Genomic DNA, 14,572 nt, shown 5'->3' with positions numbered 1-14,572 from the left:
TGAAAATACCTCCATGATATCCACTTTTATCCAGAAAAATGTTACGAATACTACTACATATTTAAATGACATACCTAAGGGAATGATTATTAAAAAGCAAATGTATCACTTGCGTGGGATTGTTGAATTTGTGGAACCATTAAATGGAACATTACTGCATTACGTTGCTTATTGTTATTCAAACGACAAATTTTTCAAATACAATGATATGATTAATAATATTGAATTAGTGCAGAGTAACCCACAAATAAAAATTGCTTTGATTGTTTATAGTTTAGATTAAGTGCTTGATTCAGTTTCTTCTATATTTATTATTTATCTCGAGAAGAATATTGATGATCTCAAATTCATTTATTTACTTGTTCAAATAAAATGTAAAAAGTACTAATAAAATCCAAGAGTTAATCAAATTTATATTTTATTTCTTTATTTATTGTTATAATTTGTTTTACTCCTGTTACCTATCAGCACCTTGCCATTTTTTCCAGAAAAACTACACCAGTAACTAAAAATATACGTCTGAATAATTGCTAAGATTATGAATATTTGTAATAAGATTACTTCAAATGTATTACTAATTTCAATAATTTAATAATTTTAATATACCTCAAGTAAATTCCATATATCTTGTGCAAAATATCAGTAAAATCACCCATCGTGTTCTAAGTAGACTTGAACTCTAAATGTTGTTCTCCTATAAAAAAATATAGCCTCATCAGCGAAATAAATAAATTAAAATAAGGAACGAGACAATAATTATTACCTAATAGCTTTTGTGTAGTTCATAGAGATGCGATGCGTTCTTCCTAATAAGTATAAGCGAGATGTCATGATGCTTCTTTATTTACCCATGAGAAGAAATTAACATTCTGAAAAGTTGAGAGGTTATAAAGCTAAGAGTATGCTTAGACCTACAGTACTTTCACTTTTACTTTCAGATGTACTTTCAGGCATATGGCCGGATCTGATCTTGGAACTTTTTTTAGAGAAGCGCTTTTTATTTACCTCCTCTTCATCTCCCATTGAAGAAGGCCATGTGAATTTTGGCAGAGCAAGTTTGTCTACAGAAGCGCAAATTAAATCCTTGTGAACCTCGAGGCCAGCTTAATGTGCTGCTACCAGTTTAAAGCAGCGTAAAACTGCTTTCTGTTAAGTGTGTTACTTTTAGCACCACTGCAAATATCTAGTATCTACAAAGAGTACAAATATAATTATACATTTTTGTAATAGTAGAATAAAACAACAACACAACACGTATAGTAAAAAAAGAGCAACAGAACTCAGCAAGCAGCAGGTAAACAGAACAGGGAGAGCAAGACAGAGAATGAAAGAGTGAGAGAAAAGGTATAGATGTTTCTGTACCTGGAGGGTAACCTCGGAGGGCAGATTAGCAGACCTGAGAAGCTTGCCAACTTTGGCCGTGGGCACGAAGTCGGTGTCGGCGTTCTCGCAGCAGTATAGATGAATATATCGCCGTAGTACACTGCGCCTGTGTACCTTTGCTCGGGCGTCGTCAGCTGCAGGCTCGACAAAGCCATATCGTTTCCCAATCGCCCATCGGCCTCGTCGCCTACCTTCCGCACACCTGTTGTGTACCACCGGCTCCGAGTAGCCGATTATACCGACCTCCTTGCTCTTTATTTGTCTAATCTTATCCAAGAGTCCTTCTCGCTCTCCGGCACTCACTACTCCATTTGCAGAGCCGCACTTCACCAGCGTAACCTCCAGCTGATGCACCAGACGACACGCTCTAGCTTTGGACATACACACACGGCTTTCACCTCGCTCGTCGCGGATGGCTTTTCTTTTTCTTTCGAGTAGTCGACACCTTTTTGATTATCTGCTGGCCGGCCGCGTATGTCTGTTGCGGGGTGAGCTCCGCACTCAGAGGTTAGAGCATGAATATTTCTAGAGTTGCCAACTGTTCTGTCGTCTGCTCTACGGCGTCTACGCCGCACGTAATTATGCAGCTATAGCTGGAATATGGAAAATCATATTTATTCAGAAAATTTACATTTTCCATAAAAATCATTAATGTTATAAAATTGCGCAGAAATTTGCAGACGATTGAGCCTAATTACGTATCTATAAGATCTCTGTAGCACAAGCGCAAGTCGTTTTTATCCGAAAATGGGTAATCAAATTTGATTTAATTTTTACTGATAAATAACAAATTGCGCGAGTAAACTAAATAGTTTTGCAAACTCTGCAGACGATGCGCAGTTTGCCCATATTTTTTAAATTGTTGTATCCTAATATTTTCCGCCAAGTTCCGGGAGCCACAAATTGGAACCTTTTATTACGTCATTTTATGACGTCATTATTTTCAACAGGTTGTACTTCTAAATACTTATACTCTTAAATACACCCCCCCTACCCCAGCCTACAAAAGTATATTTTTTTTTTAAATAAACAATATTTCAATCTGCTCCAAACTGCTCCAAACTGCTCTACATTCATATAATACTGCTCCATAGTAATTTTTATCGGCTCCGCTATAGTTAACTGCAAAATAAGTAAAATTCATTTTGTCAGAAATGAGCTGACTGAAGCGCGCAGGCGCGGATCTCATTCATTGCCGTATTGCCGGGATAAAGTTTAAATTAAGGTAAAGAATACATGTGTTACAAACTAAGTTTCTAACGAAATAAATTTTTTTATTATTATTTATTGCCAATGGTGTTTAATGAAAACGTATTTTATTTTAGATTCTGCCTTAGGTGCCACTGTATTAACTATAAGAAGGAGATTTTTAGTCAAAAAATCTGTGATAATCTAAGAAATAGCGATGGTAGTTTTATAATACTTCTTATAGTTAATACAGTGGCACCTAAGGCAGAATCTAAAATAAAATACGTTTTCATTAAACACCATTGGCAATAAATAATAATAAAAAAATTTATTTCGTTAGAAACTTAGTTTGTAACACATGTATTCTTTACCTTAATTTAAACTTTATCCCGGCAATACGGCAATGAATGAGATCCGCGCCTGCGCGCTACGAGCTTCAGTCAGCTCATTTCTGACAAAATGAATTTTACTTATTTTGCAGTTAACTATAGCGGAGCCGATAAAAATGACTATGGAGCAGTATTATATGGATGTAGAGCAGTTTGGAGCAGTTTGGAGCAGTTTGAAATATTGTTTATTTAAAAAGATATGGCTGTATCAAAATTAAGATAATTTATTTTTTTTCCCAAATCTTTATTGATTTATTTCATTCATTAGAAATATAAGGTGGAGCAGTTTAATCTGGCGATGTTTTTGGATAGAGCTAATTAAAATACATCGGTCAGTATTTTTATTATTACAAAAAATATACTTTTATAGGCTGGGGCAGGGGGGGTTCGCTACCCCTCACTATTCCTTTTTACGTGTGATAGCCCTATGTACTTCGTCATATATTTTATAGCTGGCGAAGATAATAAACAATTCATAGTGCTCTCTACATTACCGACGGTGCAAAATTTGCAAGGTTACGGTTAAGGAAAAGTATTATTTGATGCGCGTTTTTTTTTTGTTAGGCATAATGTTAATAAGTTACATCAACGATTTTCTGTGAAAATAAAAGAATTGGCCAAAATGACAGATCGGCAGAGTAATTCTAAATCGCCAAATCGGCACGATTCAATTTCGGCACTCGACTTAATTGATAGTTTTGATGAAGAACATGATGATAGGTAAGTAAATAATGCTGCATACTGATAAGCATTTATATTCTAACACTGTTAATTAAAATTTTTACCCACACTCGATTAGGATGTAGAGTAGTACGTAATATAATATATACAAAAGAACTACATAAAATTGTACAATAATGGGATATATTATAATACGTATTTTAGTACATACATTTTGCTGTTCTTTAGTATATACTATTATGCGTACTGTAGTACGTTTTATTGTACTTACTCAGTTGACATACTATTTAATCTTACTTATTGTTCTTAGATATCTAAAACTAAAAATTCCTTCACTTTATTTCAACAAATATAACATTTCTATAAGTCTGAATATATTTTCAGCCAAAATTGGAATTTGTTACAAAAAGTACATGAAACTTTCAGCCAACAAAAGCATGGAAAGTTTCGGCACAGTCGAAGGCAGAGAAAAAAAAAGAAGGAACTAGAAAATTGTTCTCAAATAAAACACAGAAGTACATTGGATGCTGTAATTTTTAATGAGATGTGTGATAAAGCTGATAAAGACTGTGAAAATGAAGTAAAAGAGGAAACAGTTAAAGAGGGAAATCGAAAAAGTAAACGTTCATTTAAATTATTGAGAACAAATGAACGAGACTCAAAACATGATGTTGCTGGAGTTAATTATTATGAAACAAATAATAAACATTGCTGTTTACTTCCCAAAAATATCAAGGTTTGCATGGTTTAGTTTTTTAGTATTTGAAGGTTACTCCCTATTGGAAAATGTCAGATGATATTTAGCTGATTATCAGTTCATATTCATCTAATAATTATGCCAAAACAGCAGCTAATCGTCAGGTGATAATCATCCTAATATTTGCTCCAATAAAAGAATAATTGCGATTATACATCGAAATAATCGAATTGACATGCTCTTTTGCTGTCCATTCGTATTTGTATTATGTTATTTTGTATTCAAAATTTTTTTGAATTTTAATCAGTTTGTCCCTTTTTGTTGAGACAAGTATATTCGTAAAATATAATGATTTATTTTCTTTTCTCAAGTGGAAAGTAGGGATGATAGTTTCAATAAATACGACTGTTACGCCAAAGCAGGATTCCTATGAACATAGATGAATTTCTAACCTCAAAAATAGATCTTTTTAGCTATGGCAATTCAAATGTTTTACCCATCCTACCCTCAAAATGAAAAAAAGAAGTAGTATTCTGTTATTCTCCTATTGGGTGTTTGTTTTTATGTGCAGTTTCTGCAACTTATGTAAGGACTCCAGCTCAAAATGTAAAAAGTTTGAACATGCATTGCATGTCTTATAATTAAATAAAATGAAAAAAATGAAAAAAATAAAAAATTTGTACCTCACTGTCAGATAATAATCAGCTGATAATCATCAACATGTAATTTGACATAAACACACATTTACAATTATCAGCTTTAATAAAAATATTAAGTAGAGTGATTTAACAGCTGATTACAAGCTGGTAATCAGCTAAATGTCATTTGACTTTTTCATTAGGCCTGCATCTTGAATGTTATTCATAACGTTTTATACATAGTTTACTTCTTATACCAATTCTAATAAAAACAAAAAAGAAAACCTATAGTTTGCACAATTAGGATACCAGTGTTATATAAAAGTGAAATCGGAACCATTGCTATTTGACTTACACATCTACTACTATTTTAATTTCCAATATCAAAAAAAGTTGAAGATTAGTCTAGGTCTCTAGAGAATAGTACACTTTTTATAAATTTTATTAATTGCATTATTAAGAAATCGCTTAGAATTTTTTAGAAGAAGAAAGAATATCTTAGAATTTTTTATTTTTATTTTTATTTGCTTATATTACAAAAACTTTAGGTAGAACCCATCGAACTTACAAGCAAAGAGTTGAAAAGACTTTACTTTTTATTTTTTTGCTGACATGCTTCAGATTGTATAAGTATTAAGTATATAAGTAACTTTAGTCAAAGTAAAAAAAAAATAGATTCCTTTTGATTAAACAAGAATATTTAAATTTATAATTAAAAGATTTATTATAAATTTGCACATAACTTCACTTTATTTCATGCATTTAATAGCTCTATCATGATATTATTATTTAATAAAAAAAGCAAAAACACAACTCATAACACGGTAAAGCAATATCTAATTCAGCAGCGAATTAGACAAGTAGTTTCTGCACCTTAGTCTTATTAACTTTGTTTGAACATTTTACCTTAGCTAAAAAGAACACATTTTTTCTATTTGTAGCACAAATGATTTTTGTATTATTTTTGTTACATTCAAGTGTTGAACATTTTTTTTTATTTAATATGAAATGTCCCAATATTACAAAATATTTTTAAATGTTTCATAGGTTGAAACTAGAAATAGGTTCCGATGTTTGTTGTCGAAACCAGTTGATGATGAAAAAAAAAAAAATAATATTCCTCCTGCACAAGTATCAGTTGGTGCTGCATGCAGTGATGACTATACATATGATGAGCCTACTTCTCCAATCTCCAAAAGCTTAAAAGAAAGAGAAACTTTTCATGACACATTCTCTTTTCTCATTCGATTAGTAAGGAACATATTAAGTTTTGTTTAAAAATCCTGTTTCAACATTTAATCTTTACTTTATGTACGTTTTGTGTTACAGGGAAGTACAGATAAAGATCGATTCTGTCAAAGACAAATAAGTCAAGAAGAAACAAGATGGCAAAACGAATTAAAAGATTTAATATGGCTAGAATTGCAGGCTTACAGAGCTGATATGACACCAATGGCAATGGATGAATATCTTTGCAAACAACGAGAAGCTGTTGGGGCACTTTTACAAGAAATCATGGCATACAGGTTAATTTTTTAATCTCCCTGCTAAAAATAGTCCATAAAAATTGATGAGACCTCTTATCAAATTGAATGGTAAGTCTTAATCACGATTTTTGGAATAAAACTCGATTAAATGAGATTGGGTCAATGGGAATCGATTAAAATCTATAGAAAAATCAGTGGATTTTAATTGCTGTTTCCATATATTTATTTCAATTATTGTTTTTCATATAGAATTGAATCAACTTCTATTGACCCTATCGAATTTAATCTAGTTTTAATGCGAAAATGGTGAATAAGACTTACCATTCAATTCAATAAGATGTCTTATCGATTTCAATATACCTCTATGGACTATTTTTAGCAGGGCTTTTAGTAAAATGTTATAAATTTAAAATATTAATACATCAAATTCAATGTACTAAAAATTATCACAAATGAAAGTAAATGATAGCTTGATATTACTTCTGTTATCTTATATAAGATATATGTATAAAACGATTCAAAGGTGACCCCCATGTTACCACTGGGCATGCACTTGCAATGAACTTGCAGTGACATTTTGTTTTTGCAAAATAAATCAATATGATATGATGTTTGCATATATATACAGCAAAAATAGTAAGTCAGTTGCTAGAGTTATATAACATACTCATAATAGGCTAATATTGTTTTGAAACATGTTTAAAGTGTTTAAACACATGTCTCATTTAGAATCTACTGTATATACATTTTACTAAGAATGGTATTGATAACCATATACACCTAGAAAGTGAAGTGACTGTAGCTGATGCTATTGTTGGCATTTTGAGAAGCCCCCATTAACTAATTTTACATTTTAAACAAATTTATTATATTTGAAAATTTGTTCTGAATGGATCGCGCGATTTGTCTTGCGATTAATCGTGAGATTAATCACGCAAGTGATTTACCATCCGGATTTTAACACCTAAATTGGCCACCTCGCTAACTAATTTTGCATTTACAAAAATTTTATTTACTAAAAAATTTATTTTATATAAATCGTGCGATTAGTCAGGCGATTAATTGTGCGACTAATCGCGTAAAACGTTCATAAATTAATGCGATTAATCGCATGATTATTCCCGCGATTAATCACGCGACTCATCCTTTTACTTAAATCTTTTTGGTAATAATTGTGTATCTAGTTTTCCCATTGGTTATTGGTATATCATATTGTTATATATTTCTGTATTATAAAAAAAATTTCGCTGACGCGGCCGCCGTTTCAAGAATTGTATCCCTTATTTACTCCCCCTCAATTACTCCCTTAGTCATACTTCTATAGTAAAGATCCTTTCAATTATTATTTACATACTTGCTGGGGGGTACCCTCCGCTCGCTTAGCTCGCCAACTCCCATTTTTTTTGTTTAAAATGTGGAACATATACTTATATTAAGTAGGAATTGAGTAGCAGTTTTTTTGTTATACGTAGCATATGAATGACTTACATATGTATAAGTATATCGTAAGTATAAGTACCCTGGTAGAAAATCACCCATTTAAAATGACCGTAAAGGCAAAAACTGGCTAAGTAAAATGTAAAAAAACTGAACATTTTAAATTTCCTAAAAGTAGCGATATCTTGTGCATTTTTTATGGGTGAGAATCTACACTATATTAAAATTTTATACTTGGTCTATTTTATAAAAAGCCTCCAAAACTCGTAAAAAGAAAAAAATTAGATCTATTTTACAGTAGAAATGTTCTTTGAACTTAAATCATTCAAGTTACAAAAAAAATATCGAATGTATCAAATTTCAATTAGTTTTTAGCAATAAAAAAACTTAAAAAATGTCCGTCCGTCCGTCCGGATTTTTTTTTTGCATTTATTCCACAAAACTTAATATATTTTATAAATAAAAAACTATTTAATGCTATAGACAGGTATATATGATAAAAATATACATTCCTACTAAAAAACATTTTCAAGATTTGGTCCAAGTAAATTGGAAGCTGTTAAAACAATTTAAAAAAAATAGATGCAATTAATTAATTTTTTTTAAATATTTTTGACAGTATGACACACACACACACACACATATGTAAACAAATAACTTTGAAAAACAATGACGAATGCTATATGTATTCGTGCATATCATAAGATATCATCAGTAAATTTGGCCCAGATAAAAGGGATGCTGCGATTAAATATTTGTGCAGATATAATTGTTTTTTCAAAGTTATTTGTTTATGAATATGAAATGACGATTTATGTATTTATGCATATCACAAAATGTTATCTGCAGATTCGATTTACATAAAAGGGATGCTGCAAATAATTACTCGTGCAGATATAATCGTTTTATTAAAGTTTTGTGTTCGTGACATATAATGACGAATGCTGTAAGTATTCATTCATACTACAAGATTAAATCTACAGTTTTGGTCGAGATGAAAGGGATGCTGCAAATAATTACACAGACCCAATAATTACATTTTTACGGGTTGAGTCCGAATCTGGCATTCGTTTAACCTCAGCACGTCGGGTTCAAGGGCATTTGAAGGTCAAATTGCAGAAATCAGCAATAACCAATACAAGACATCTATCTGTTAAGTTTTGGGGGGTGCTGAATCCAAATTCGGTATTTGTTTTTCTCCATGAGGTAAGTTTGAAGGTCAGTTCAAGGTCAAAGCTGTGTACTCTAGGAAAAATGAATTTTTGACTGCAGATTCTGAAAGAGCGGGAAATTTTACGTCGAGATAGATATTCAATTTTTTGAATAAATATAAATAAGCCATTTGATATAAGCTACCATTTTTGCAGCAGGTTAAGTGACGGAAAAACAATAATAAATAATAAATCCAACTACACTGCATGCGCAGCTAACAAACGGTCCTAACATTTGTCTGGAGAATAAAGAGATGATTTGAGCATTCGGGAATTACACGTCCAATTATTTTGAAAATGAAACAGTTTTTTTGAATAGTGTTGCGGCGCCGCGGCTTCGTCTGCTTTTCAAACTCGCCTTCGTGGCGCTACCGCGCCACTTGATATAGTGGGCGTAAAATGCACTATTACTTGTACCCCTAGAATTAGGAAATAACGTTCCATACACATGCAAAAAGTTGATTTTCGTAATTTTATAAATAGATAAAATTTAGTTGTTAATCTTAGAATGACACTTTATTGATTGTGGAATGAATGCGGAATGCTTTAATGCATCTATTTTCGAATACAGTTTTACTATTTAAAAAATAATTTTCAATTATAACAAACTTAGAGTATTTTAGAAGTAAACCTAAAAGAGCAGCATACCCTAATAGTAGAGATCTCATTTGAGATCAATCAATATACATTTCTTTTTACTAAAAAAGCTTACTATTGCACATCATTCATTAAGATGTATAATTTTCCATTTTTCCTGAATCTGTGGTTGCAAATGAAAAACCAAGTCTGTAGCGACGTAGTGTTAAGTTTAATGAATCGTTCTACCGAAAGAAAAATTCGATAGGACTTTCTGTTTTTCTAGAAGTTTGGAAATACAGAATACCTCGTGGCGGATTTGGGAAGCTTTTGCGCCGACATCCCCTTGAGTTGGAGAAAAAGCGTTACATTCAACCTAAGAAATGGCAAAGAAAACTGCCCAGTTCTTAGATTTCATGCCAAAAACTTGCCTATTTTAATAGTTTATTGTCAATAAACGCATTGGGATCGATGTGCTGCTACAACAATCAATTTTTATTCAAATCGATTGAAATTTAATGACAAAACTGCAGATAAATAACATTTCATGAAATGGTTACATAAATGTCGATAAAAGTGTATGCCTAATTGGCGCATAAACCGGCATGTCGATTGAAAGCGATTCAATATGATAAAATTTTAATCTGTGGAATTGGAGCAGTTGATTGGTTGTTGTTGGCGTCGTTTGAATCTCACGCGCGTTAGGCGTCAATTGACTAACCAGAGACCCCCGCGAGCTATGCTGGCTACGCACCCCCCTCCATCAAGCCTGCTACAAAACCACCTCTCCCGCGGGTTCTTGTTCTCTTGTTCCGGCGCCTCTGTAGTGGTAAGGTCTAATCTTACCACGCGTCAGCGAACGTAAAATAACTACTATTGAATTTATACACTAACACATTCACCTACACATCAGCGCAAAATTATATTGCACACAATTAGTAAACACACATACACCTGTAATTAAGTTTGAGAGCAATAAATCTCCTCTTCCCATTTACCACGTGTCGTTCCATCGCTTGTACCCTCTCTCTCACCATCGAGCCTCTCGGCAAAATTTAAGCATAAGTGCCGCGTTACTCCTGCTATAACAAAAGCGGAATCACGTATTAAACGTTGGTACTTTGAGTCGGATCCTCATGGTGGAGAGAAAAAGGAGTGACTCGTGAGTGTGTATAAAAACGGCTTCAAACTCTGGAGTGCGCAAGTTTCGGACGCGGAACTTGCAAAGCCTAAAATCACGCGCGTAAAATGGACTCGTTACGTTTGCCAATGGGACTTTCGCCGTGCGAGCGGAAAAGTGCGGTAAGTTTTCCACGAAGATAGCGTATGGGTGAAAAGCGCGGTGATCTCCCTGGCTGGAATCCCGCCACCACAAAACCTGCATCTAGACGAGATAAATGTCACAGAGAAGTTGCGATTTCGTCAAGGCCAGGACGACCTTCGCGCCAAACTTCCGCCCAGGCTGCAGAAAGTTGGCGTTCGAAAATCCAAATTTGAACTTTCGCGCCGAGCAGCGCCACCTTTTTGCACGTGCTCTACGCGCTTTGCGCACGCCGAGTTATTGCGCTCGACACCGGCTAGTGCTGTCTCACCACGCCGCCGTTTGTTAGCGGTGACTTAACCTTCAAGGTTCCTTTTGTTGTTGCTGAGGACATTGCTGGAGACGAGACTGCCTTGCTGCTTGTACAGGACTTTGGGAGAGGATAAGTACTCGACAATTTCCCCTTTAGCTGTGTCGCTAGTTTGTGGCTACTGCAGTAGAGGTAGTATTTGCTTTTGGCTTGGCTTACCGCTCTATTATGGCAGAAAAGCATGCTTGGACGGGACTCCTGGCCTCCCAAAGGGCATCCGACAATGCCATAAAACTGTGCCTGACGAACCTCAACAAGCTGGGCATGGAGCTGGCCACAGCTGACGTAGTGAAGAACCACCTGTTGCAGCTGGAAAACTACTGGCACACCTTCTTCGAGAAATACCAGCAGCTCTACGCGTACTATGAGGAGCTCGTCGTGGGCGACTACTTCTTAAATGATTATTTTTCAGAGATCGAGCAGGACTACCTCGACAGCAAGGTGGAGATGTCCTCCAGACTGGCTACGCCGATCGAGGAACTCCACGCTGGGGCAGCCTATCAATGACACTTAGGGCTCACACATTAGGGTGTCGACTACAGACTCTTCTCTTCCCAAGCTGGCGCTGCCAAAGTTCACTGGCAAACAAGATGATTGGGAGTCCTTCAAGGAGTCCTTCACGTCCATGGTCAAGGATTCGCCCACGCTGACACCAGTGCTTAAGCTGCAGCACCTGGTAAGCTGCCTGGAGGGAGAGGCCCATCGACGAATAGAAAACATGACCATCATGGGGTGAAACATTGAGGTAGCCTGGAAGACCCTCAAGAGCAGATACAGCAATTAGCGACTACGCTTGACAGTCCAATCGAATAAGCTCTTGAGCATGCCTCCGGCTGCTGGCAAGTCTGTGGCTGAGATCACTCGCCTCATGGACACTAGTAACCAGTGTATCAGGTTACTAAAGAACCTGAAGCGACCGGTAGAGACCTGGGACGACTGACTGGTGCAGCTTATAGTCTTTCGCCGGGACCCAGAGACACGAGAGGTTTGGGAGAAGTCTCTAGAGGGGGTTTGCACGTTCCCCACCTTCAAAACGCTAACTAGTTTGTTGGAGAATCGCACCAAGTTCCTGAACGCTGCACATTGGAATGATCATCAGCAGCAGCAACGCTCCAGGCGGGCGAACTCCAATTCTCAAAGCTTAAAACAACCTGTCTCACGGTCTAAAACTGTTATAGCAAACCTGACCAGCACGCCGTCTTCCAAGAAGACTCCCAACAGGGGGCCACCCTGCGCCATATGCAAGGTTGACCATTACATAGGCTACTGTTCCACGCTATTGCAGAAAGGTCAGGCTAAGAGATTGGAACTGGTGGAAAATGCCAGGTTGTGTCGCAATTACCTGCGATCTGACCACACATCAGCTATGGGCCCGTACAGGAGCCGTTGTCGACACTGCCAAGAGCCACACCACTCAGTGTTACACCCGGAGGGAGCTTCAGACAGCAGCTCACCGCCACCAAAGGGTGAATTTCCACCACCTGGACCGACTCCAGGTCTCTCCAAGGTAGGATCAAACCAAATCAACTCGCATTCTACTTCTTTGGGACGTACCACAATCTTGGGGACTGCCCGAGTGTTACTGCAATTAAGGGAGGGCTACGTACTGGAGGTTCGGGCCCTCATTGACCCCTGAAGGCTCTTTTGTTTCGAAGAAGGCTGCTTAAGCTCTGAGTCTCTCACGCACATCATACCACACAACAGTGACTGGGGTGACGGGAGAAATTACTGCCACTTCCTCGACTTCAGCCCTTCTCTCTCTCTCTCTCTCTCTCTCTCTCTCTCTCTCTCTCTCAGCTCCAAACGAAACACTTCCTTGTGTATTATATTTTCAGCTGTAATCCTGCCTCGCCTCTCTGCCATGCTGCCTTGTCACACAGTTTGTCTAGAAGGACTGGTCATGGCCGATCCTGACTTATCGACTATATATTGGGAGGCAACTTCTACCCAGCTTTGATCCTCGAAGGCCTACGCAAGGGGTACCCAATGTTCCTGTGGCTTAACAGACCAGACTAGGCTGGACACTGACCGAACCAACAGTCGAGGGGGCCAGCTCATCGCATCCGACACTCCGGTGTTTTTTCACTGGCACCTCCACGGCCGATCAGCTAAGACGCTTCTGGGAAGTAGAGGGGGTCACCATGTCCAACCCGTTAACCCCATAGGAAGAGGAGTGCGAGCGTCAGCTCACGCACTCGAGAGACAAAACCGGGCGCTATGTCGTGAGGCTGCCATTTCGCAGCACCCCTGTCACCCCGGATTTTCGACACACTTTGCCGCCTACTGTCAGGGGAAAGACGTTTAGCAAGAGACACCGAGCATCAGCGAGCGTACTTGACCTTTATGTGGGAGTACAAAGAGATGTGGTACATGGAACGCGTACCCAAGCCCACGCACGACGACAACTGCTACCTGCCGCATCACGCAGTCATCGGCCGTAAATTGAGGGTGGTATTCGGCGAGACACTTAACGCCTTCCTTCACGCCGGTCCAAAACTACAACTGGCTATTACCACGATCATCACTCGCTAGCGCCACCATCGCTTCGTGTTTACCGCTGACATAGTCAAAATGTTTAGGCAGATACGAGTGCACGAGGATGATTGCACTTGGCAACGGATTCTCTGCAGAGAATCACCGGAGCAGCCGGTTCAAGATTTCTAGTTACTAACGGTCACCTACGGAACCGCCTGCGCTCCGTTCCTCTCTCTACAGGTGCTGCGTCAACTGGCGAACGACAAAAGGACCGCATTTCCTCTGGGCGTTCAAATCCTTGAAGAAAACGTGTACGTCGACGACTTCCTCTTTGGGGCAGAGACGGTCGAGCTCGCCCTGGCCGCCAAACAAGAGATAGAACGCATTCTGGCCACAGCAGGAATGCAACTGTGTAAGTGGGCTGCAAACTACCCCACGCTGCTCCATGGTGTAGAGACTATGGCTATTACGGACCTCCATCTCGACGGCAATGACGTCGTCTCCACGTTGGGTCTGCTCTGGTATCCCGGCTCAAGTGGCCTCTAGCTCGCATTGGGACCCTGCATCGAGGTCCGGACGGCTTTGCCAGAGTGGCAACTACGACGGCGGGCGGCAGCACTGAAGATTTTTCTAGATGAACATTGGGCTGTACACACATCAATTACTCTAACACAGTACACTCGAACACTCACATTTACCCGGTCGCTATGCGTTAAACCTTAAATATTAATAAATCCTCGTTGCTGTCATTTTTCGTTTCAACTAGCTAGACGTGGCGT

General features: G+C 37.5%; 1 protein-coding gene and 1 long non-coding RNA gene across 3 annotated transcripts in view; one reads left to right on the top strand and one right to left on the bottom strand.

Moving 5' to 3' along the window:
- Window positions 1-445: 445 nt before the first annotated feature.
- LOC103317004 lies at window positions 446-2,024 on the bottom strand. Its single transcript, XR_004227375.1, has 5 exons — window positions 1,363-2,024; window positions 1,006-1,190; window positions 764-869; window positions 607-694; window positions 446-505 (listed from the first exon to the last, which is right to left on the bottom strand). It is a non-coding gene; the product is annotated as an uncharacterized LOC103317004 (long non-coding RNA).
- Window positions 2,025-2,948: 924 nt separating this feature from the next.
- LOC100680152 (mitogen-activated protein kinase kinase kinase 4) overlaps window positions 2,949-14,572 on the top strand; it is a 30,347-nt gene continuing 18,723 nt past the window's right edge. The window contains exons 1-4 of one of the 2 annotated variants that reach the window (XM_031928330.1): window positions 2,949-3,675; window positions 4,024-4,377; window positions 6,024-6,227; window positions 6,306-6,502. In XM_031928330.1, the coding sequence (XP_031784190.1) occupies window positions 3,583-3,675; window positions 4,024-4,377; window positions 6,024-6,227; window positions 6,306-6,502 (848 nt within the window). In that variant the 5' untranslated portion in view covers window positions 2,949-3,582. Of the gene's footprint in view, window positions 3,681-4,023; window positions 4,378-6,023; window positions 6,228-6,305; window positions 6,503-14,572 lie in introns of both variants that reach the window. The other variant, XM_031928329.1, reaches the window with a different exon arrangement.

This window comes from Nasonia vitripennis (genome assembly GCF_009193385.2).
Source record: "Nasonia vitripennis strain AsymCx chromosome 4 unlocalized genomic scaffold, Nvit_psr_1.1 chr4_random0006, whole genome shotgun sequence".
Taxonomy (NCBI): domain Eukaryota; kingdom Metazoa; phylum Arthropoda; class Insecta; order Hymenoptera; family Pteromalidae; genus Nasonia; species Nasonia vitripennis.
The sequence above is the reverse complement of the archived record's forward strand: the minus strand, read 5'-3'. Positions and strand labels throughout refer to the sequence as shown.